At 49.4% G+C, this 24,101-nt stretch overlaps 1 protein-coding gene across 1 annotated transcript in view; it reads left to right on the forward strand.

Annotated features, from left to right (window-relative positions):
- MEGF11 (multiple EGF-like-domains 11) overlaps positions 1-23,112 on the forward strand; it is an 84,493-nt gene extending 61,381 nt beyond the window's left edge. The window contains exons 8-18 of the mRNA XM_008585952.1: positions 4,526-4,672; positions 5,043-5,177; positions 10,343-10,471; positions 12,280-12,408; positions 12,940-13,068; positions 14,661-14,897; positions 16,442-16,560; positions 18,781-18,847; positions 19,610-19,711; positions 22,218-22,274; positions 22,485-23,112. Coding sequence (XP_008584174.1) covers positions 4,526-4,672; positions 5,043-5,177; positions 10,343-10,471; positions 12,280-12,408; positions 12,940-13,068; positions 14,661-14,897; positions 16,442-16,560; positions 18,781-18,847; positions 19,610-19,711; positions 22,218-22,274; positions 22,485-22,498 — 1,265 coding nt within the window. The 3' untranslated portion in view covers positions 22,499-23,112. The remainder of the gene's footprint in view (positions 1-4,525; positions 4,673-5,042; positions 5,178-10,342; positions 10,472-12,279; positions 12,409-12,939; positions 13,069-14,660; positions 14,898-16,441; positions 16,561-18,780; positions 18,848-19,609; positions 19,712-22,217; positions 22,275-22,484) is intronic.
- The last annotated feature ends 989 nt before the right edge of the window (positions 23,113-24,101 follow it).

Here is a 24,101-nt window from a genome sequence, read left to right on the forward strand (position 1 = left end):
AAGTGCTAATACTGCCCAGCACATAGTCAGTGCTCAGTAAATGTAAATCATGAATACAGGAGGTGCTTAATCAGGAACTGGCTAGCCAGTCCCAAGGTGTTGGGCAGCAAAGAAAAAGAAATACGGTCATTTCTGGCAGTTTAGGTTCTCAGATAAATAATTCATATGAGGTTGCTGCACAGCCTGTGTTCTCCATAACCAGAAAGTTTCTGAGCAGCCAAGGGACAGGGACATTATTTCCTTGGTAGCATTTTCAGGCTAGTTTCCCCTTCCCTGCTAGCTCCTGCTCCTCAGTACAGAACAAAGCTTTACCCTGGTCACTGGTACCCTAGACTCTCAGCTGAAGCCAAGTGGAAATCCACTTTAATTTTTCATTGCCTTCATTTTGAGCATGCCGATAAGATTTTAATGACATCTGGTGCTTAAAAATTCTGTCTTTGATGGATAACCTTTCAGCAAGGTCTCTGCTATTCTAAAGCTAATTTCCCTAAACGTGGTCCTGAAGTCTTCAAAAAAGCGATTGATGTCCTGAGGTTTGTCGTACAGAAGGGGGCCAAGGAGGGATAAGGATGGGGAGGAGGTACAGGCCTGGGCCTCCCACTCAGTGAGCCCTCCCCACCCACCCCTGCTGCAAGAAAATCTCTACCTAACTTCCCAGCCCCTGGCACATTGCTTGACACAGGTTTGGGTTTTCCCTAAGCTGTGTGTATTCCCCCTCTTCCCCTCATAAGCCACAGGCTTATTGACGACAGGCATCATGTCTTATTCATGTCTTAAAACCTTTCCCTGCACATAGAAGGTGCTCATTAAATGTTTATTGAAATAAATTGAAAAAAGTTGGCCTATAACCATATATGGTTTGTCCCCCTTGAAGTGGAGGAGACCTTGAAGATTATCTACTCCCACCTTCTCATGCCACAGATTAGGAAAGGGAGTTGCACAACATCTCAGGACATTAGCACCAATAGGCTTAGAGATGCAGGATTGCATTTTATGGGGAAGCCGCTTATTTATTCAATTAGCATTTATTGACTCAAGCAAATACCAGGTCTTAATTTGGCAGCTACCCAGTGCCCATTACTGTGCCAGACTCAGCAGTAAATGGCAAAATTCAACAACAGCAACAGTCCTGAGCACCTGCTGTGTGNTTTTCCCTAAGCTGTGTGTATTCCCCCTCTTCCCCTCATAAGCCACAGGCTTATTGACGACAGGCATCATGTCTTATTCATGTCTTAAAACCTTTCCCTGCACATAGAAGGTGCTCATTAAATGTTTATTGAAATAAATTGAAAAAAGTTGGCCTATAACCATATATGGTTTGTCCCCCTTGAAGTGGAGGAGACCTTGAAGATTATCTACTCCAACCTTCTCATGCCACAGATTAGGAAAGGGAGTTGCACAACATCTCAGGACATTAGCACCAATAGGCTTAGAGATGCAGGATTGCATTTTACGGGGAAGCCGCTTATTTATTCAATTAGCATTTATTGACTCAAGCAAATACCAGGTCTTAATTTGGCAGCTACCCAGTGCCCATTACTGTGTCAGACTCAGCAGTAAATGGCAAAATTCAACAACAGCAACAGTCCTGAGCACCTGCTGTGTGCCAAACACTGTCCTGGGCACCAGAGATGCAGAGGTGACTGAGACAGCTTCCCTATCCATGAGGAAGGCCTGGTAAGCAAGGTCAGAAGTGTCTAAGCTGTGGTCCCTGTCTTCAAATTGCCAGCAGGGGGACAGGACTCGTATGTATGAGACATTCAGGTACTCATTAGTAGGGACAAAACTGAATGCCGCTAATTATCAAATAGATGTTTGAATTCCTGGACAGACATCCAGGAAGGCTTCCTGAAGAAGGAGGGCCCTAAGCAGACCCTGAAGGATGTGGGATGCTGAATGGTTGCTGGCTTCATGGCATGAACTAGAGATCACAATGTATGGATTCTTAGCCTAGCTTTATCCACCAATAAAGATGGGGGGCGCAGTCCTGAATAATAAAGCAAGGGGATTCCCTAAGGCAAAAGGGGGAGAAACCTCTAAGGGGGATTATTATCCCTATTCAACTGTAGGGAAAACTGGGGCCCAAAGAAGGTAACTGGTGAAGCTTCTTCAGAAGCTGTAGCTAGGGAGCCTCCCACGAGACCAAGACCAGCCCTCTTGATCACACCAGTAAGTCCCTTCTAGAACTGGGCACTCCACACAAGGGGAAACCCTTAACCCCCTCCCCACTTAGGTCCCAATGTCTTAAGTTTTAGGGAGCTCTTAGGACATATCAGAACCTCAAACAGGAGGCCCACTCCCATAAAACCAGGCCCAGAATATAATAAGTGCCAAATCCTAGAACCCAGTGGGACTTTGTAACCACCTACAATCTGAGCACAAACACCACACACTCGTGGCTGTCGATTTCTAAGGAAGAGGATCCCTTTTTGACATGAAAACACTTTGAGGATCTGCAAATGAAAGTAACTATACTTTCAGTAGCCATTGATTGGGGAAAAGACAATAGCAACAAGCTGCCATGAATCCAGTGGTGTTTTTGCATACTTTGTGTTTTATGAATCATAATAATATCTACATGTAGTTTAAGTAAGCAGCTTCTCTGTGTGACACACGCACCTTGGTCAGCCTGCAAAGAGCGTTTAGTGTGCAGGTGGCGTGGGAGGCTCCTGTCAGAGAGTGAAGCTCTGCCTCAGTCCAGAGTGCCTCCCAGGGAGCAGCAGTGTGCTTCTGACTGCTTTCTGAATCCTGGGGTTTTAAAAACCACGGGCAAAAGAAGTCCTTAGGTCAGATCATGGCTTTTGATGTGTCTTGAGCCTTGGTCAGCCTGCAAAGCGTTTAGTGTGCAGGTGGCGTGGGAGGCTCCTGTCAGAGAGTGAAGCTCTGCCTCAGTCCAGAGTGCCTCCCAGGGAACAGCAGTGTGCCTCTGACTGCTGTCTGAATCCTGGAGTTTTAAAAACCACGGGCAAAAGAAGTCCTTAGGTCAGATCATGGCTTTTGATGTGTCTTGAAAAAGGGAAACTTGAAGATGTATCCACAACTTTGAACACCTTCATGGCTTCCCCTTTCCCAGGCTCCCTTCATTCAATCCGTGATGGCTCTGCAGGGTTCATTTCTTGGGTACCTGAAACTCCACTGGGAGAGACTCCCATCAATGGGTAAAATATGGCAAAAGTGGCTGCCAGATTCTCACTGGGAAAAGATCCCATTCCCTGGAGAGAAGCCCCCCACCCCACCCCACCCCACCATTTCCCAGAGAATGGCACCTGAAGCCCCCACCTGCAAAACTGAGACGTTATAGGGAGGGAGGCACAAGGAGGGAGCATGGACATGGGCTGGACTGAAGTACTGAGAGTGTGTAAAGCCCCTTCCAGCCCAGGTGGGCTTGTACAATTCCAGCCTGCCTCTAAATTGGTCCCACTGCTCTCCTTCCGCTGCTAGAGCTGGCTCTGTTCCCCAGGCCTGAGTGTCTTTCTCCCTCTTTCTCTTTCTCATAATCCCTGTCCTTATAACAAGGTACACATGATTTTTAAACTAATTCTGCCCCTCTCTGAGCCTCTCATATTTACCTTCCAAAGCCAAGCCAGTCTCCCAGGCCTGCACGTTCCATTCACCTAATGCATGTCAGACTGGAAGGCTTTCTGCCTGAGAGGAAATCCCACCCCAGAGCTGAGGCATCCAGCCTAAGGCCTTTTAAAATACCTTCTTAGCCTTCAGGCTGTAATCACCCCAACATTTATTCCCTTCACTGAAGCTCAAAAAGACTATATAGACCTTGCTCCTCTATCTTATTAAGAAATCCGTCCATTCCCATAGGCCTCTGTTTGTCAAATTGAGGGTCATTAAATCAATTTGTTGGGTTACAACTAGCATTTTTAAAAATAAAATAGAATACATCATAGTGCTGAGAAAACATCAGAGTACCTCACACACAGTGGCAATAAATGTGACTCTGCAAAGCATTGCTTTCTATTATAGGTATGTGTGCACATATGATAGAAAATACATATTGCATTGAGGCCTGTGGTCAAAAGAATCTGAAAAGACCCCACCCACTCTCTGAGCCCCTGCCCCCGGGTTGTTTGCCAGGGACCCAGCAAGGACCAGTGGCTCCTGCGCTAACATGGGTGAGCATGTAGCTCACCCTAGCTGGTGCAGCCCCCCATAAGGGCACTTACTTGCCCCATGGCCGGTTTCTTCCAGGCCCATTCCTGGATGCCAGCTAAGATGTAAAAGACAAAGGAGGCCCTGCATGATCTGGTCCTATCTTATTCCCACAATCTCATCCCTTGCTATACTCCATTTTGTACTTTGTGGTTCAGCCACACTGTGCTATTTTTAATTTCTTTCAAGACATTAACCTCTCTCCTGACTCCTGCTCTTTACACATACAATTTCCTTTGCCTGGTCAATTCCTCCTTGTCTTTTAGGACTCTGCTCGGACATCACCTCTTCCTGGAAGTCCTTCATTCGTCCCTCTGCCCTCACCCCTTACTACTGACTCAAATCTGCCTCTGGCCCACAGGCATCCGCTGTGACAGCACATGTCCACCTGGTCGCTGGGGACCCAACTGCTCTGTCTCCTGTAGCTGTGAGAACGGTGGTTCCTGCTCCCCAGAAGACGGGAGCTGCGAGTGTGCCCCTGGCTTCCGAGGACCCTTATGCCAAAGAAGTAAGGCTGAGCCCCCCACCCCACCCCAAAGACCTCAGATAGCTCATGCTCCCCAGCCCTTCCAGTTGGAACTAGTCCTGGCCTGAAAGAAGCTGGGCTCCTGGAGTCAATCCCCATTTCTCCCCTCCCTCTCATTCCCTCTCTGCCTGAACTAGCTGCTCTGTCCCCAAGTTCAGGGCCCAGTCCAGCTCCTCAGTGGAGTCCAGACCACAGCTCCTCTCTGCAGAAAGGGATGGGCCCTCCAAGGTATGGGGAGGATCTCCCCATATGTTTGAGGAGCCTCCCTCCATCACTATGTGGGATAAAGAGGGGTGGCTAGGCTGGCTGGGGCCCCTTGGGCTGCTGACCACCATTTCTCCTTTACCCTCAGTCTGTCCCCCTGGGTCCTACGGCCATGGCTGTGCCCAGCCATGTCCCCTCTGCGTGCATAGCAGTGGGCCCTGCCACCATGTCAGTGGTGTCTGTGAGTGCCTCCCAGGATTTTCTGGAGCCCTCTGCAACCAAGGTACTGTCTCCAGAGGGAAGGTGTGGGGCAGGGAGGTGAGGGGTCCTGGAAGGGAAGTGGCACAGAAGGAGGGTTCTGGAGATGCTCATCTTGCTCTGTTTGTGGAGGCAGCTCCTTCCCTCTTCAGAACTTTGGCCTACCTTTCTAAGAATTGAGCACTATATGGCATGAGACAAAGCCATTATGCAATTAATAGAACTGGCTTAGAGAAGTTAAATGACTTGTCTATGGTCTCACAGCTAGTAAGTGGCAGAAACAAATCCTGACTCCAGCGCCCATGCTAAAGGGATAAAAAATGAAATAATTATAGAAGAGATCCACATCAAAAGTGGCAACAAGTGCTTTGTGCTGAGTACCAAGTGGTAAAGTCAGAGAACGCTGTGGAAGTGCAGAGGAGACGGTTCTTGCTTTGGCTGGAGATGGTATCTTCCCAACCCTTCTGCCTCACACTCAGGCCAATGTTCCTGATCCCTCACCATGCACTTTCCTGTCTCAACCTCAGAACCCTTCACAACACCAACTCCAGGCAACCGCTACCACTCAACAAGAGCTGAAAAGGAAGATAAAGTTTATTTGCATTGGTGTGCTGCTAAACTGGCTCTTTGTGGGGAAAATCTCTGATTTGTAACATTTATAGATTTCTATGTTATAAATATTCCTACCATGGGTGATTTCAAGGTACCAATGGTTTAATACTATTTAGAAAATTCCTGAATATTTAACCAACAGTGAGAAGGAAGTAGTTGGGTCTAGCACACACCTTTGCTTATTATTATCCCTGGCTTACTTAGGCCAAGGTAGTGTGGATTTGAGGGAAGGCTCCATGAACCACGCAGGGCTTCGACTGGGCGTTAGCTTGAAAGGCAGAGACATTCTGAAAGACATTAGAGGAAAAAACAGGTAGGGCAAAGCACAGAGGCATGGACAGAGGGAACGGCTGAAGGATGCAGTGGCTGGGGATGGGAAAGGGGGCTGAGAAGGTAGTCTGGGGCCTCAGAACAGGTTTGAACACAAGGTTACAGAATTTGCACTCTAACTCATGAAGGGATCTTAGGATAAGTTAAATTTACAGCTAAAAGCAACTTCAAGGTCATCTATGCAAGAATCTCATGTGGACTCTGCTTAAATACTTCCATTGACCAAGAGCTTACTACCCCCCAGGGGAACCCATTCTTTTGATGAATAATCACCTCTGAGCTGGGCTATTTCTGCAAGTGTGTGGGCCGTTAATATGTATGAGTAGAAAGTTTACTTCATGATGCTGTGAGGTCATGAGAAGTTTGGGCCCCAGGGAAACATATGTGACAGTTTCATTTGCTTGCAGCCCTCCTAGGATAGTTTAATCATAATCTGACATGTCAAGGTTTACTTATTAAACATAGGAGACCTTGCCATCAATACAGATAGGCCAGGTTTAAATTAGGACCTAAGCAGCCCAAGGAGTAACTCTCCGATCCTGCGTTGTCTGATTTATCACCCGCTGGCCTAATGAGTATTTCCTACATACAGATCTAATAGAGTTTGCTATTAATGGCAACTGCCCTGTTTAAGTCTCAAACCTTGTAAAAAATTGAACTGACACTTTCTAATGACCGGCTTTCCAGCGAGTTACAAATTACAGACACTGCTTATGCGGAATCATTAAATATAGATTAAATATAACCAGATGTTTTCTTTTCACCAGTCCCCCCTTCTCTCCACCGCCCCTCTCTTTGTTTTGCTCTTAATTCAGCTAAGAAGTCAACCAATTAATGTATTAGACTGATCACATTAGCAGCTCTGTGGGTGAATTTGTCAGCCTTGTGTGTGTGAGAAAGACTTCAAAGACGTTCTTGTTAGAGAAGCTCAGAATTGGTCTTGGTGGTAGCGGTAAGAGGGGAGCTCTAGCACCCTGCTCCCCACAGAGGCCAGGACTGAGGGATAGGCTCCCCAAATCAAGCACCTCCCAGAGAGGGAAGAAGAGGCTGGGCCACCTGCTTTTCAGGAAGCTGAAGCTGGAACCTAAGCTGCAAACAGGTGAGATGCATGTCATCCTCTTGGCAGTGGACCTGCCTGGGAAGGTGCTAAGGTTTTTGGCAGAAGCACAGGGCCCCAAATCAGCCAGCCTGCCCATAGCTACTAACCACAGCCCCGTGGCCACTGGATGAGGGTTCTCATCTCCATTTCAAAGATGAGGAAACAGATGAAGAGGGGTAATGTGGCTTGCTCAAAGGCACTTAGCCTGTAAGTGGTAGAATTTCCTAGCTGTGTGACCTTGAGCAAGTTGCTTAATGTCTCAGTGCCTCAGTTTCTTCATCTATAGAGTTAATAATAGGTAGTAATAATAGGAATATATAATAATGAAAGTATTGCAAGATTAAGTGAACCTTTGAGAAAGACTTTGAATAGTGTCTGGTGCATATAAGCACCATATATGTGTTTGTTTAATACATAAGTAAAACTAGGCCCCAAACCCAAGATTTTGGACTGGAAAGTCTGGTGCACCATGCTGCCTTACTGTTTGTCTCAAGCACTAATCATGTCCAGGAGAGGCACAGAGTGGACACAGATCCTGGCCACCAAGTGCTCACAATCTGATTGGGGAAAGGCTAGCAATATGAGGCAGTGTGGTGTAAAGGAGAGGGTGGCAAAATGAAACAACAAAGCTTCCTAAATTTTTTTCATATACAAAATTGAGCGGCCTGAGCCCTGGGGAAGTCACTTCAACACTTTCCTATGATCCTCCATGTGGCTCAGCCAGCTGAGGGCCTCAGAGATTCAAGGAGCTGCTCTCCCATAACAAGGGTGCAAGGAAGCCTTCTTCAAGGATATAGGGCTGGCTGGAATGGGGCTTTGAGAGAAGCATGTTGTTTTTTTTTTTTTGTCTTTTTCGTGACTGGTAAGGGGATCACAACCCTTGGTGTGGTGTCGTCTGCCCCGCACTCAGCCAGTGAGTGCACCAGCCAGTCCTATATAGGACCTGAACCTGCAGCAGGAGCGTCGCAGCACTCCCAGGGCTGCACTCTCCCAAGCGTGCCATGGGGCCGGCCCTGAGAGAAGCATGTTGAACTGAGAGAAGTTCAAAGGGTCAGGGGTCACTGACCCCAGCAGAACCCTCTGGAAGGTCACTGTTCCTAAGGCCTATTTTGGTCATGCACTCTCCCAAGCGTGCCACGGGGCCGGCCCTGAGAGAAGCATGTTGAACTGAGAGAAGTTCAAAGGGTCAGGGGTCACTGACCCCAGCAGAACCCTCTGGAAGGTCACTGTTCCTAAGGCCTATTTTGGTCATTTTGCAACATTTCCTGAGTATTTGCTATATACCAGGCACTGTGCTAGGCACTCAGACACAACAAAGAACAAGTGAGCCATGTTCTCTGCCCTCACAAAGCCAGGTCCAGTAGGGAAAATTCTGAGTACAGCCTTTTCCAGAAGAACTTGGCAGTCAAGTAGGGAGAAAGGCATGGCCAATTTATTTCCATACAGTCAGCCACCACACCTTGAGCACCTGCTGTTTTTCCAGGCATTTCAGGTGACACAGACATGGGTAGGACCAAAGCCCGGCCTGAAACAAGCTCACAAGTTACAGTAACAGAAGACCAGGGAAGAAACTACCTGGAAGCTCAAACAGGAACATAGCCACCCAGAACAGAGAGGGGTGAGTCAGTTAGGATTAAGTTCAGCTATAAGTGACACAAAACTCAAATAACTGGCTTGAAAATGATAAGCGTTATTTCCCTAACACATTAAAAAAAAAAAAGATTCAGAAGCAGACCATTGAGGAATATTAGGGTAGCTTACAAAGATGTTAGGATCCCAGGCTCCTTCTGTCTTCTTCCGCCATCAGCACATGGCTTCCACCTCTGATGAAAGATGGCTGTTTGAGCTCCAGCCCTCTTATCCACAGTTCTTATCCATGGGCTACATTATCCTTCAACAATAAGAATGGGCAAATAAACACACACATTTCCACTTACCACTGGCCAGAATGTAGTCCCATGGCCATACCTAACTATACAGAAGTCTAAGGAATGAAGTCTTTATTCTACTTCTGAGGAAGAAGAGAATCGATATTGAGGGAAAACTAGCAGTCTGTTACAGAGGGATCTTGGGGGAGGTGGCATTTAAGATGAGTCCTGTAGGCAGAATAGGATTTCCATAGCTGGACATGAAGGTCAAGGGAATTTTGGAAAGGAACAGCTGGAGAGAAGGCACAAAGGAAAAGCATGGGGTGCCCTTAGAAAGTGGTGTGTGGTCCAGTGGCTCATGTGGAGAGAGATGGGTGGTCAAGGATAACCCAGCTGAGTGCCCATTTGCAGGATCCAGACTTTATTCTGGGGCAATGGGGAGCCATTGAGGCTATTTGAGCAGAGCACAGAAGTGTCACAAAGAGAGCTGTGCTTTAGAGAGTTCAGGGTGTAGGAAGCAGTTGAGGGGTGAATTACAGGGGTAGGTGCCCAGATAACACACAGACCAAGTCTTAAAAGAGCTTGAAGCCTGACTGAGGAAACCAGCCCTTCCTCCAGGGACCAATGAGCAGCTCCTCCAGGTGGGACTGTGACCAATATCCTCCAAGTGACTCAAAGTGGAAATACTATGGGGGCTCACTGGAGGAGAGGGCCTCGTGAACCCAGGAGGGCTTTCCTGAGGAGGACGCTGAGCTGAAGCTTGAGGAACAGGTCAGAGGAAACAGGAGGATGGCGTAGACATTCAGAGTGGGTGCTCCAACAGTCGAACTGCAGACAGACCTGCCACACTGCATTTGTCCCTCTCCATCCAGTTGTAAGCACTCTCTGCCCTTGTGGCTATGAGATCAGTGATGCTGGCAAAAGTGTGCTAATGGAAAGCAGAAGGCTGCAGAGCAGTGTGGAGAGCACTGCTGAGAGTCCAGAGATGTAATACCCAGCCTCACCACTTCCCATTTGTCTGTGAGACCTAAGACAAGTGATTCAACCTCTGTGGACCTTGGCGATTCCCGAAGAATGCAGCTGTGGGCATGAGAGGGGCAACTCATTTACATGCAAATGGAGAAGAGTGATGGGAGTGCTGAAGTGGGCAGTTCCCTTCCAGATCCATGACCCCAGGGTGGTCATGGCTGTAGCCTGGGAACTTCTGTGGGATGCAGCTGTGGGTGGTAGTCTGAGAAGCACAGGTGAAAGGGCAGGTGCCAGGCTGCCCTGTGCCCACAGTGTGTGCTGGAGGGCACTTTGGGCAGGACTGTGCCCAGCTCTGCTCCTGTGCCAACAATGGGACCTGCAGCCCCATCGATGGCTCCTGCCAGTGCTTCCCCGGATGGATTGGCAAGGACTGCTCACAAGGTAAGCTGCTACCCCTTGGAAATGCCCCCACATAGGGTCAGGCACTGAAACTCTTCTTTCCTTGCCCAGAACCTCTCTGCCCTGGTGCCTCCATCTCCAGGGCTGAAATCTTCTGCAGATAGCAACGTCCACCTGAGTCCCATTTAGTGCTATAGCTAACATGATGAATTATTAGTTTTGATCATGGGCGTTGTTAACTGCTGGTATTAAAGATATTGATATTGTTGCCAATTCTGGGAATTAATACTTCATTAGCAGCTGAGAAAGGAGCAGCCCCTGGGTTTGGATAGGGAGAAGGAAGAGGCAGGGACTGGCATGCCAGGTTTGGTAGTGGGGAAGCGAGAAAAGGATAAGACAGTCACCTTGGAAGGGGTACGGGTGCCCTCTGGGTGGCCCATAATAATGATGTCCTGGGCATCATAAGCCAAGACAGAGCATTGTAAGGGCTGTTGATGTAAGGTGCACCCACTCTGATGCAGAGGTAACAGCCCCTCCCCAGAAAACCCCCAATCAAAGGGTGGAGACCCAGCCTGTGCCTCAAGGAGCTCCTTGTCTGATGGGTGAGACCTAGCCAGTACCCCTAGGGAGGTCACAGTTAGATGGCTTGAACTGAGGGGATTTCCATTCTGATGGGGAGGTTCAGGGAGCTCACCAGCCAAAAGAGAAGAGAGAGTCCCTGCCTGGGAAAGTCCCCATCCTCATGGGGAAGTTAGTACACACAGTATACACACTGTAAACCACAATGTTTACCCATGTAAACTGTTTACCCAAATCAGTCAGTCCCCTAACAGGGGAGGTTCAGAAGCCCTCAGAGCCATGCTGAGTTAGTGCTCCAAATCAGTCAGTCCCCTAACAGGGGAGGTTCAGAAGCCCTCAGAGCCATGCTGAGTTAGTCAACGAAGACTTGGAGAGTGGGCAGAGAATCTGGGCTTAATGGGAATCCTGGGTGACCAAGCCAAGAGGTGAGTGGAGAAATTTTGGGAGCAGTGTGCCAAGCCCCTGAAAGCCAGGAAATGCCACCCATCCTGGCCTCTTAGCTCTGACATGTACTCCCCCTTCCTCTCCCTTTCCATCTGCACCTCTCTGCCTTGCCCTCATCCTCTACATCCCACCCACCCCTCAGCTTGCCCACCTGGGTTCTGGGGCCCTGCCTGCTTCCACACATGCAGCTGCCACAACGGGGCAAGCTGCAGCACCGAGGACGGGGCCTGCCACTGCACCCCTGGCTGGACCGGACTCTTCTGCACGCAGCGTAAGCCCCGCCTCCCAGCCTCCCAGCCACTTGGAATCCCATGCTGCAGCCTGCTGGCAGCTGTGGGCATTGTCATCTGGGCCTGCAATGGAGGGAGGGAATGAGGAAGGGAGGAAGCTGTCCCCAGGGCCAAGACCCCCTACCTCCCGCACCAAGAATTGGGGAGCTCTGCAGGGACAGCCCCAGAACCTGTCTGGATTCAGGGGGTTGACTAGCCCAAAGTCCTGGAAGGTCAGAGCTATAAGGTACACCAACAATCTCTGAGACCAGACCCTCCTTAGACAGTAAGGCCCACAGTGGGAACAGCCTTTGACAAGGAGACTTGAGCCTGACCTCTGATTCCAAGACCACTTTGTCTGAAGGACCCCTTCGACCCACCCCTACCCCTTCAGCTTGGGGGTGCAGCCCATGGAGACGGCTCCAGTGCAGGGTCTCACCAGTCTCCACCCCATACTCAGTGAAAGAGGAGACAGAAGACAGGCCTGGTCCCAGCTGCACATCCACAGTTGTCCCCACCCTGCAGCAACTCCTGTAACCAGACATCCTGTTTCTCCAGGCTGCCCAGCAGCGTTTTTTGGGAAGGACTGTGGGCATGTATGCCAGTGTCAGAATGGCGCCAGCTGTGACCACATCAGTGGCAAGTGCACCTGCCGCACGGGCTTCACCGGGCGACACTGTGAGCAGAGTAAGCTGTCCCAACCCCCAACCGTGGGTGTAAGTGCCAGTCCTCAGCCTCCTGCAGGGGAAGCCCCCCCCCTTCAGAGTCCACTCATTCAGGGTTCCGCACTTGCTGCTCCCTTGGGTAACTCCCAAGGAAAAAGACTGAAGAACGTCATTGGTGTTTAAAGAATTTTTTCCTCCAACTGGGATGGGAATGGGGAGCATTAAGAGGCCTGAAGGGGTAATGAGAGAGTACAGGGAGACTTTGAAGCCCCTACAGCACCCAGCTCAGGGCACATGGAGGATACTGCTTAAATATGTTGCATGAGGAAGAAATAGGGGTGGGTGAGCCCTGCCCTTCCCTCCTCTGCCTGCATCCCCCCACTCAGGGCTATAAGTGTTTTGTTCACCCCCAGGTATCTAACCAAAGCACAACAGGAGCTACAGGGAAATAGGCTGCACTCAGTGTGAGGCAGAACTGGCTTATCGCCATAGCTGTCCACACATGGCACGGGAGTGGGTGCTTCTCACTGTCTACCCTCATTGTGCCATACAGGATGTGCCCCAGGAACCTTCGGCTACGGGTGTCAGCAGCTATGTGAGTGCATGAACAATGCCACCTGTGACCACGTCACTGGCACCTGTTATTGTAGCCCTGGATTCAAAGGAATCAGGTGTGACCAAGGTAATACACAGGTGGCAGTGTGTGTGGGCAGGGGGCTGTGGAAAGGGCTCCGTGGAGGCTCTAGGGAGAGTCCAACTGGAATAGCTGGGTTTTATAAGGACACTTCTCTTTAGTCACATTTGGGAGGAGAGCAGGACTGGGGTGGGCTGCAGATGGGGAGGCAGAGGCTCCAAGTGTTGGAGAGGCAGATGGAGCAGGCAGCCCCTCAGTCATGGTTTCCCCATGCTCATCTTTTGCAAGTTTCCTGTGTGCCAAGCAAGGGTAACCACAAGCTAGTGCTGTGGAAAGGCCACCAGACCAAGTAGGAATATCTGCCAAGTGGTGATATACCTGCTTGGTGTCTTTAGCCAGGTCATTTCCTTTTTGCTGGGCCTGTTACTCCACACGCAGAGTGGGAAAAGTAGACGAATCTTTGTCTTTCCCCATGACACAAGGTTCCTGAGGCCCAAGGAGTCCAAAAGGCCTTGCTCGACCTTGGCTCTGGCTCTGCCACTACAGTCAGATGACACTTCATAGTGCAGTTGTGTGGAAGTAAAGGACTCAGCACAGTGCCTGGCACATAAGTGAGCACTCCATAAATTGTGGCTTTGTGTACATAGAAACACTTGATAAAGTGCTGCAAACATGTAAGGGATTTTATTGTTGTTGGTTCTCGGAGATGGGGGCGGTGAGAATGGACTCTCGATCATCCACATTACAGAAAAGGAGCCAAAAGACATCTTTCCATTGTATTCTGAGGATGATAATGCAGCACGTTTACCTCTCTGGTGATGATGGCCAGCTCAGTTCAGCCAGCAGTTGACAGCCAGCAAGGGGCCTAGACGCTGCTGGGCTAGAGGATGGCCCTCTGCACTGAGCATCAGCATGGAGCAGGGTTATCTCACACATACAAGGGGTGTTCAAAAAGTTCATGGAAGGATTCATATTATCTTTTAATCCCATTCTTCCATGAACTTTTTGAAGTACCCTCATATGTAATCAAGAGAGTCTTGTGCACAGTGATCCCAGGCACACTGGCAGGGTGTTCACAGCTTTCATTGCCAGTCTATCATTTGGTGCTACAGCCCCCCGGGGAGGGTGGGGTTATTGTCCCTATGTTACAAATGAGCAAACTGGGGACTCTGAATCATACAGCTGGTAAGCAGGGAGAGGGGCTGAGTCTTATTCTTCCCGACTCCTGAGAAAGCTGACTCTGCCAGTTACTGGTTGTGTGATCTTGAACAAGTTACCTAACTTTTGGTGACTAATAGTCCCTATTTCATAGGGCTGTTGGGAAGATTAAATGAGTTAATATCTGTAACTCAGTTTTGGAAGAGTAAAATAATAAGCATTTGTTATTATTTTGTTCTACATCCATAATCACATTTGCTTCTTGTCATGACCCTTGGACTCCATCTCCTTTTAGGCAGTTGAAGAGACTGAGGCAGTGAGGGGTGAGGTCACACACCTCACAGGATTGAGGAACAAGGCCAAGATCAGAATCAGGTTTCCTATTCTAACATTAGAGAGGTTAGAGGAGTCTGAGCCCGGGCCAAGGAGATCAGAAGAGCAAGCCGGCCTGCCCCAGGCTCAGACCCTCCCTCTGTCTGCAGCTGCCCTCATGATGGAAGAGCTGAATCCCTACACCAAAATTGGCCCAGCACTGGGTTCAGAGCGGCACTCGGTGGGGGCTGTCACAGGCATCGTCCTGCTGTTGTTCCTCATTGTGGTGCTCCTGAGCCTGTTTGCCTGGCGCCGGCGGCGGCAGAAAGAGAAGGGCCATGACCTGGGCCCCCGTGTCTCCTACACACCTGCCATGAGGATAACCAGCACTGACTACTCCCTCTCAGGTAAGGGCTATGCCCCCAGCAACCCCCTCCCTCTGAACACACACACAACTCAGAAACAGCCACACAGTATCCTTGGAACACTTGGGTTTATCACTGAAGGTGGGTGGTTGTGCCTATAGAGTTGACTGCTACAGCTGGGGAGCAGGAGCCTACCTAGGAAATGTACATGGGGTTCCAAGAGGGTCTCATTTCTTGGGCCCCCAGCTCTGAGCAGCTAGGTTAGGAGCCTCTTTTCACTTCCCCAGAGCTTCCCCATCCTTCTCGCCAGGCTTCAGCCACAGGAGCACCTATACTAAGCAGCGACTTTCCTAAGCTCTCCAAGGGAACATCTCCCCAGCCTCATGCCTGTACCACCTCAGGAAGACAGGCCTTGGAGCCCAGTGCCCAGGCCCTCTCCATTTCTGCTTCCCCTGTGAAGGCCTCAGTGCAACACTCCCTCACAGTTCCCAGAGTTAGGGCCTTAATAGGGCCCTGTTAGTACAGTGGAAGGGGGTGTTACCTGACTTTGGGGAGGTCTGAAAGTTTGGACAATGTCCCTCTGGCAGGCATGCCAGAGCCCAGTCTGTTTACAAATGTGGTAACAACTCCAATAGGCATTCTATCTGGGAGTCTGATAAAATGGGGTGGGGGAGGGGCTGCTGGGCCAATCCTTCCTCTCCCCTGAACCCTAGACTGCTGCCTTGGAAATAAGAAAGGCTCTTGCTTCATAGTTGGCTAAGCTGTAGAGGCCAAAATGCTCTGAAATTGCCCATAGCCCTGGGCCAGGGAAGGCTGCGCCTGTCTAGGTGAGCACAGCATGACAGCTCTTTCCAGCTGGCTCCATAACTCATAGCTGACCTGCAGCCTTCTGCACCTTGCACTTAGAAAACCCAGATCACTTCAGCCCAGTCTTGCTACACGTCACCTATTGTATGCCCAGCTCCATGCTAGGCACTGCAGGATAGACAGAGGCAGCCCAGACGTAGACCCTGCCTTCAAGGAGCTCCTGGCCTGCATGCCCCCTTGGATTTTAGTTGAAGCAGACATCCTATGATGAAATCCCAAGCCCACAGAGGAGATTTGGGGATCTTCTTCTATGACTATAATGAGCAAGGTTGGCTTGAGTTTTTCATGCCATTCCTCTGGTATTCCCTGGCCCTGTGGAGAGGCCCTGGAATCCCCAGGTGGGAAGGACTGGGGCCAAGAGGAGTGGGGTTCTCTTTATGGACTCATTACTGGGATGTGACCCTAGGAGGAGGAAGAGAGGGTCAGCCCACCCCTAAATAGAGACTCAGGGACATGTGAGGATGGTGCCACTCTCTACACTGGCAAGCCTCACTTGCATCCTGCATGCTGCAGAGAGGGCCAGCATGAGGGAAGGAACAAATCAGGCTCTCCAAATTTCTACAGGGGTAGTGGATGCCAGGAAGCGTGGGGGATGGGAGACTTGGTTGTCTCTCTTTTCGGGGCATTCACAAAGCTGCCCAGCCCAAGCATTAGTATCAGGGGTGTCTCATGCCAGGAGCAGGGGTATGATGGTATATGGCACCTTGTTCTCTTCCCAGATTTGCCTCAAAGTAGCAGCCATGCCCAGTGCTTTTCCAATTCCAGCTACCACACACTGGTGTGCGGGGGGTCTGCCACCAGCCAGGCCAGCACTCTGGACAGGAACAGCCCCACCAAGGTACCGGGCCCCTAACTACCCAGCCTCTCCCCAACCCCATGTCCTCTCATTTAGCCCTCACCTCTGCCCAGGAAGGACATGTACCCCCCAGCATGGAGAGTCCATGTGGAACCAACCACCAATACATTAAGAGTAGCCCTGTGGTCCATGGTACATGTAAACACTCTGTGAAGCATGTAGCAGAAGCCAGCATGTCATATGGAGCCAACAAGTGCCATGTACCCGTAGGCATCACATGTAATAACCAACCCACAGCATCAGTCACCTACACCTTATATGTAAACAACTGATACTAAGTCATATAATTATTGTGTATAGACTTTTTGTCACAAATAACCATGTATATCATGTAGTCATTTTGCCACATGTCAACACAGGTAATCAGAACTTTATACCACCTACCACAAATCACTGCAGTATGTTACCCATGATGTGTGCAACTAGCACATTATAGAGTGACTACTGTTGCTCAGGTAACCACCCAGTGTCTCTTGTACCTGGACATACATGTCATCAATACACACCTACAACCATTTGTTGCAATCTGAACCAATACAAGGGACGTGGAACCCAAACATCAGCTGTAGCTAGTGTTCTCCTTGACAGTGACTCTGGCAGGTTTGCACCCTCCTGGACAGGGCCTTCCCTGACAGCTTCCAGCATAACCCTGGCTGATGGCAAGACATCCTCTTACAGTCACAGGACTTTGGGCAGAGATATCTCCGCACACCAGGCAGAGCAGGAGACTGAGGAATTGAGGAAGAATAGCCCCAAGGACACACAAGGTCTGATGAGCTCATGATGCCCACCTCCTAACACCCACCTGTGTGTGCCCATGCACATGTGCACACACACACACAACAGCAGGACCATTTGGGAGGGCAATCCCAGGACTCCTGGCTTCCTGTAACATCCATCCTGGACTAGGAGCATAGCTTTCATACTCTAGGTCTCTGCCCTAGAGCTCTGGGAATCCTTTCCCCCATGTCTGCCCCATGGAGAATGACCACCAGCACACAGACCATACTTTCTGCCATAGACTTGGTGACACTGCAGCCTGAACCCCACAGCAACAGTAACACAGATACCCTCAAGAGCAACTGCTGTCAAAGCCACTCTCAGTCTCTGTGTTCTTATGAAACAGAAGTGCTGCAAGCAGGGTACCTTGAGACCTGTATGTCAAGTCCATGGCCATCAGCCCTATACACAGCCCACAAGCTTTGGCTACTCTTCCTATGTATCTCCTCAGCTCCAACCCTCATTGTCAGCTTCAGCTTTAGCCTTGTCTGAGTTGCTGGAAGCTGAAGGAAGGGAATCTGGAGTTTCCCAGTAGGAGGCCCTTGATTAACTAAAGCCACATTACCAAGGCTGCAGCAGTAGAGGCAGAGGATGCCAGGGATGAGAGGCAGAGTCCTGCGGCCATATCATTTTTGGTCAGAGTTACTGCAGAGTACCCTAATTGGTGGCCCTCTGGCTCAGCTCACCCCAGGAGCCAGAAGTGTCTCTGTGTCAAGAACCCTGGTTTGGTAGACAGGGCACCTGCAACAGAGACAGGCAGCTGTGATGACATGAAAAGAACATCGGACTAGGAGCTGACACCTGAATTCTAGACCCAGCTCTGCCACTGACTCAGGACCCAGGTCCCCATCTGTGAAATGAGGATAACCATCCTTGCCTCATATGAGAGGCAGCTGTAAGAATACAGGGAGAGGAAGGATTGCACCATAGCCTCAAGACACCCTGCGCTGAGGCTTTCCCTTGGTCAGAGAAAGGGAGAATCTCACACTCAGCCCAGGTCAGGTGACAGTGATATTGCAGGCAGCCTTAGCACCTCTCTCTGCGCTGGAGATAGCCTCACATTCTAGCTGAGACACTGCCAGAGGCCCCATTCCTGCAATTCAGCTCTACCCAGCTCACCTGCTTCTCCTGCCAGGGCCAGCTTGGTTCAAGCCAGTTCTTGGCTCTTGGGAGGCCCTGTTCCTGGCCCCCTTTGCCCAGGGAGCCTGGGAACCCTACAGCTTTAGCCTAACAGCTTAGTTAGGGTATGTTTCCACTGGCCTCAGCTACACCACGCTGGTTTGCCATGAGACACATAGCTTTCCCTTTCCCTCAGTGGTCTATGATCCAAGTGGTCAGGATCACCACAGGGGTGGGTTTGCTGAGGCTGGGGAGGGGCACCTGGATAGTAGGTATTAACTGGCTCTCCTACTTTCCAAACAGCTCAGTAACAAGTCCCTTGACAGAGACACAGCAGGCTGGACCCCCTACAGCTATGTGAACGTGTTAGGTCAGTAGTGGTATGAGTCTGCTTCCCATTATCATGTCCCACCCTGTTCTCCTTCTCCCATATTAAGAGTCCTGTCGCAGCTTGAAGGGAGAGGGTTACGAGTCCCGAGCATGGTTTCCCCCAGGGAGAAGAGATGTGAGGAAGAAACCCAAGCCTCTATTTTGGCTCTCACTAGCAAATGAAGCCCAGGAACCCCTTCATTTCTTTATTAGGGAATAGGAAGAGGGTGGCTAATACCCGGGGACCACAAGGGAGACAGGTAGGGCCAGGATGTGGGAATTCCAAATGGAAACAAAAGATGCACTTCCAATCTGGGAAAGGGACCTCTGGCTGACCCAGGCCCTACCAAGGTGCCCCTTTCAAGGGCTTCTCCCTCTGCCCCCTGCCCTAATGGGCACCCAATTCCTGTGGGGGAGGGGAGGGGAGGGGAAACAAATCTGGGAAAGGGACCTCTGGCTGACCCAGGCCCTACCAAGGTGCCCCTTTCAAGGGCTTCTTCCTCTGCCCCCTGCCCTAATGGGCACCCAATTCCTGTGGGGGAGGGGAGGGGAGGGGAAACAAGGCAGATAGCCTGGGCTCCAGCAGATCCCCCTGGCCCCGCTGGCCCTGGTCCCAGCCCCTTTGGATGCTACACATAGAGGCCTTGTTTTCTTCCAGCCTGCCCCACCCTGACCCTTGCCCCCTGATGTATTTCCCAACCCCTTCCCCTGCCATACAAGGGCCCTGGGAATAATGGCTCCTCCCTGTCATTCCTCTCACTAGACTCCCATTTCCAGATCAGTGCCCTGGAGGCCAGGTACCCGCCCGAGGACTTCTACATTGAACTTAGACACCTCAGCCACCCCGCTGAGCCACACTCACCAGGTCAGATGCCCAGCCCTACCCTCCACCCCCTCATACCAGACCAGACCCAGCACCTGTCCTACTCCCCATCCCTGTCCCTTGACCCACCCCCATGGTCCCAGAACTCTCCCTATTGAGCCCTCCCCACTCCCACCCTCACCCCCAATGATTAGTCTGCCAGCCCAATCCCCTATCTAAAGGAGGAAACATGTCTGGATCCTCCACAACATCACTTCTGCTCCCACTGTGGTCACTGGATGTGGATAAACAGGCTGCTTTAACTACCCTCCCTACAGGCCACAAAATACAATCCAAAACCATTGAGAAATGATTTGAGTATGGCAACAACTTTGGAATTCTCTGGGCCCAGTTAGTGTGTATAACAGAGAGTTGGCTCTCTGGCCCAAAAGCCCTAGGTCTCCCTAAGAGAGAGCCCAGGCCCACCAGTGACCCAAGCCAGACCATTGGGTAGGGCTGTAGGCCAGGGATGTGAAGGCTGGGGCAGGATGTATCAACCCATATCCTCTGTACTCATGTATTGAGCTCAAACCTGTTGCCTTCGGAGAGATGCAAAAAGGAGACTTCGAAAATCAGTCTTGAAACAAGAGTGTGTGGGTAGGAGTTACAGAGTAGGTATCACAGGAATGAGTGCAATGAATGAACAACGAATGTGGCCTCCCTACAAAGCGGCTCCTCTAGGACACTCTGGGGGCAGGACCTTAGCTCACTGTACACCTCTGGGCCTAAGCGCAGGTTTCAACTGGCTTCTAGAGTTCAAGGGAAATTGAAAAGCTCTACCATCCCCTATAGATCCCTGGGTCTAACAGCACTAGGAAGAGTGAAGGTTATGAGTTTATCTGCCTGTTAAGCAGGCATGGGCTGCAGGGACCCAGGGCCTATACCAAGGAAGCTGTGTTCTTGTCTGTGGGTGCCTTGGACAGTGTACGGGGCATCCAATAACCCCATCAACTATAATCCCCCAACCCACACACCACCATCACCACCACCCTGTATCTTTTTCCACATGGAAGCATCCTTTGGGCTCAGGCCGGATTTCTCCCTACTTTACAGATCTCACTGTTCAACCACATGCTGTCATTTTTTGGCTTACACACAGGCAGGCTGGTGACCAATGGGAGAGAATACCTGGGGAGATCTGGGCTCTAGTTACAACTTAACATCTCACTTGCTGGTGTGGTCTGGAACAAGTCACGGCTACTCTTTGGGCCTCTGTTTCCTGTTCTGTAAAAAGGAGGAAAAGTTAAGCATCATAGCCTCCCTCAGGGAGGGGCGAGGGAAGCCCTTATCTAGGATGAAGCACTGAACTGATGCCAGCATACAGACTGTTGCAGTCACGCTTTTGAAGAGCACAAGTACCCATAGGCCTTTAAAAGGAATAGCAAACTTAAGAAAAACTTGGGCCTGGTTCTGCCATATCAGTCAGTAATGTGTGGAAGGCAGGCAATAGGAGTAGATTCCTGCAAATTCAACTTGGGAACTCTATCTGGAAGAGGTATGAAGAGGTATCTAAACAGCAGTGGGTTGGTTCATCTTCAGTGTCAGAAGCCTGGGAGAGTCGAGTGGAGTCAAACTGTATTCTAGTAAGCACTTGCTGCATGCCTTGCCTGGTATTGTGTCCTCAGTTAAAAGCTGGAGGAAAAAAAAACGGCTTTGACTTTGAACTAGAGTCATTACTGTCCCAACGTAGAAATGCCAAGCAATTTCTTTTCTGGGATCACCAGCAGCAAAGAACCCAAGCTGGGTCCCTGCAGCTTTATGTCCTCCCTCTGGCTGGGCCTCAGAACCACGCATTGTGGGAACCTAGGAAAAAACTGTGATGACAGCCAAAAGGGAGAAAGAAATCCTTGGAGCTAAAAAACACAACTCTCAATTATGTGCAAATGGTCCACCCCAAAAAATGGGTAACTAAGAGAGCTGGCTGTGGATGGGAATGACTGTACATCCTGTGAAGATGACTAATCAAGAAACTCAGCCACCTGTCTACCTCTCTCTGGCTCCCCTCAGCTGAACCTCAGATCTAGGAAAGGAGAGGCAAAACCAGAGCTGAGAGAGATGAGAAACACTGTCTCCAACCCCATCCCAAAATCCAACAGAACTGGGATTTGTAAAGTATGTATCCTTCCCTCAAGATAAGAACTGGTTCTGCTTCATTCTTTACCCTATACCTTCGGAGCCTGGAACTTCACCTACAGTGACTGCAGGTGGCATCAGAACTGCCTTTTATTACCTTTAGAAAAATATTCCCCAAGGGTGAACGTTAAGGGGGGAGGAGCCCTAAATATGCCAGGGAGTGCTGTAGCTCACCTTAATGCTTATGAGCCTTTGAAGAATTCCTGTATGCTCAAAACAATTTAGGGTAGATTAAACACAGAATAATTTTCTAGCAATAAACTATTTATTTTCTGGGTAGGTGAGAAAAAAAAAAAAGCAAGAAGAAAAAAAGAACACAAGGAGTCTAAGTAAAACTCGCCCCCATATTTTCTTTCCTTATATTATCTTTATGCAGGTGCTTGTGGAATGGATAGACGCCAGAACACATACATTATGGACAAAGGCTTCAAAGGTAGAGTATCCAATCCTGATGTCCTATTTAAAAGATAAAGAGTACAGACCTGAAATGACCAGGAATTCTGCCTGACAGAAACTGCATATCCCCACTCCACTCCCACCTCCACTCCCCAAAAAGTTAAAAGACCACAGGACCTGGGGCTGCCGGGTAGTTCTGCCCAGGAGGAGCAACCATAACAATAATGAATTCATCTTTCGATTTCAGTTACACCTGCTTAGCAAACGCTTGTGGGTTTTTTATAGATGCCAACTAAATGTCTTCGGAAATGTAGAACATCATTATTCAACCAATTAGAACAAGTTAAATTGATTATAAAATCTGAAATAAAGTCAGTCTACCTGCCCCAGAGGCCTCCTGTCGTTGCGCTAGTGAAGAACGCCACCCTGCACCTGCTGGCTTTCTGGGGCACAAGGAATGAAAATGATACCTAGTGTTAGTATTGTATGGCACTCTACCCGCAAGAGATCGCTGCCCCAAAACCAGAGAAGCCAGGACAAATCCCTAACACATGGGAACTGCAAACTGGATCATCCCTCTAGGAAGTCTATACAGGTGAAGTCAAAGATGAAATGTCAGGTCCTGACCCTGGGCTTAGGCCCTGGGTTTAAATGCCAAAATGTGTGAAATAGAGGGCATTGGAACTCTGTCAATTACTGTGTCACTTACTGACTGTAAGCTCTAGAGGGCTCAGTTTGCTCATCTGCAAAGTGGGGATAATTATGCCTGTCATGTTGTCTAATGCCTATCCTACTGTCTAACAAGATTATCATGAGTATCCAATAAAATAACAGATGGGAAGTGTTTTTGCAAATCATAAAGGTTGTACTAATGTACTAATGTAATGAGGCTGTCCTCTTGTCTCTGAGATCTATTTAAGAGTCTCAGCCAAACTATGACTGGTAGCAAAGGTCCCAATGGATATCCTAAATCTAGCTGTGCACCGTAATCACCTGGAAAGCTTGCTTAAAATACAGATGTTTACACCCCATCTCCTCAAGATTCTGATACAGCAGATCTGGAACCTGCATTTGTGATGAATACCTCAGGATATTCTTAGGCAGCTTATTACCAAATATCATTTAGAAACCACTGGTCTAGACTGACTCAGAGATTTCCTAGACTACCATTCAGTTCTTTCAGAACTAGCCTTAGATACACCCAAGACACAATCATTTCCTAACCCAGTAGAGCTAGTAATCTACAGCCCTTGGGAGAGGATTATTAGAAGTGGGGTAAGCTAGAGGTGGGTGGTGGTAGTTAGTATTGTGTTCTGAGCAAGAGAGCAGTAAGGATGAGACACCATCAGCATTTGTTAAAATACGCAAAGCTCAGGAGAACTATCTCAGGAAAAGAGGTCACCCCCTGGCTTCCAGCCAGACAATGAACACTACTCCCTTTGGAACATTATTCTGGCAACTTTCTGTGAGTTTTGACTTAAACCATCCAAATGGTTTAAAGCACCATTACAGTAGGTGAGGCTGAAAACGGAAAGGACAGTTCTACCATTTCATCATTATGACCTGGGACCTCAATTTCTTAAAGAGGTATGGGGATTGGCCAGAAACATCTCTAAGGGCCTTTCCAGCTCTGAGAATATGCATGACTCAAGCACAGACAGGCCCAGAAACCTCAATAAGTGAGCACACAACTTTCCTATGTACTGTGTCTTCTGTGCATTGTGATTAGGGTGGCTCACAATCATAAATGTAAAACATAGCTAAGGAAAGCAGTATCTCTACCTCAGCATCATTTCATTCCTGTTTTGTGGGATCATATGTATGGGTATCTAATGGCAGTGAAGGCCTTAGCAGGCAGGCAGCC

This window comes from Galeopterus variegatus, unplaced genomic scaffold (genome assembly GCF_000696425.1).
Source record: "Galeopterus variegatus unplaced genomic scaffold, G_variegatus-3.0.2 Scaffold3774, whole genome shotgun sequence".
NCBI classification, from domain to species: Eukaryota; Metazoa; Chordata; class Mammalia; order Dermoptera; family Cynocephalidae; genus Galeopterus; species Galeopterus variegatus.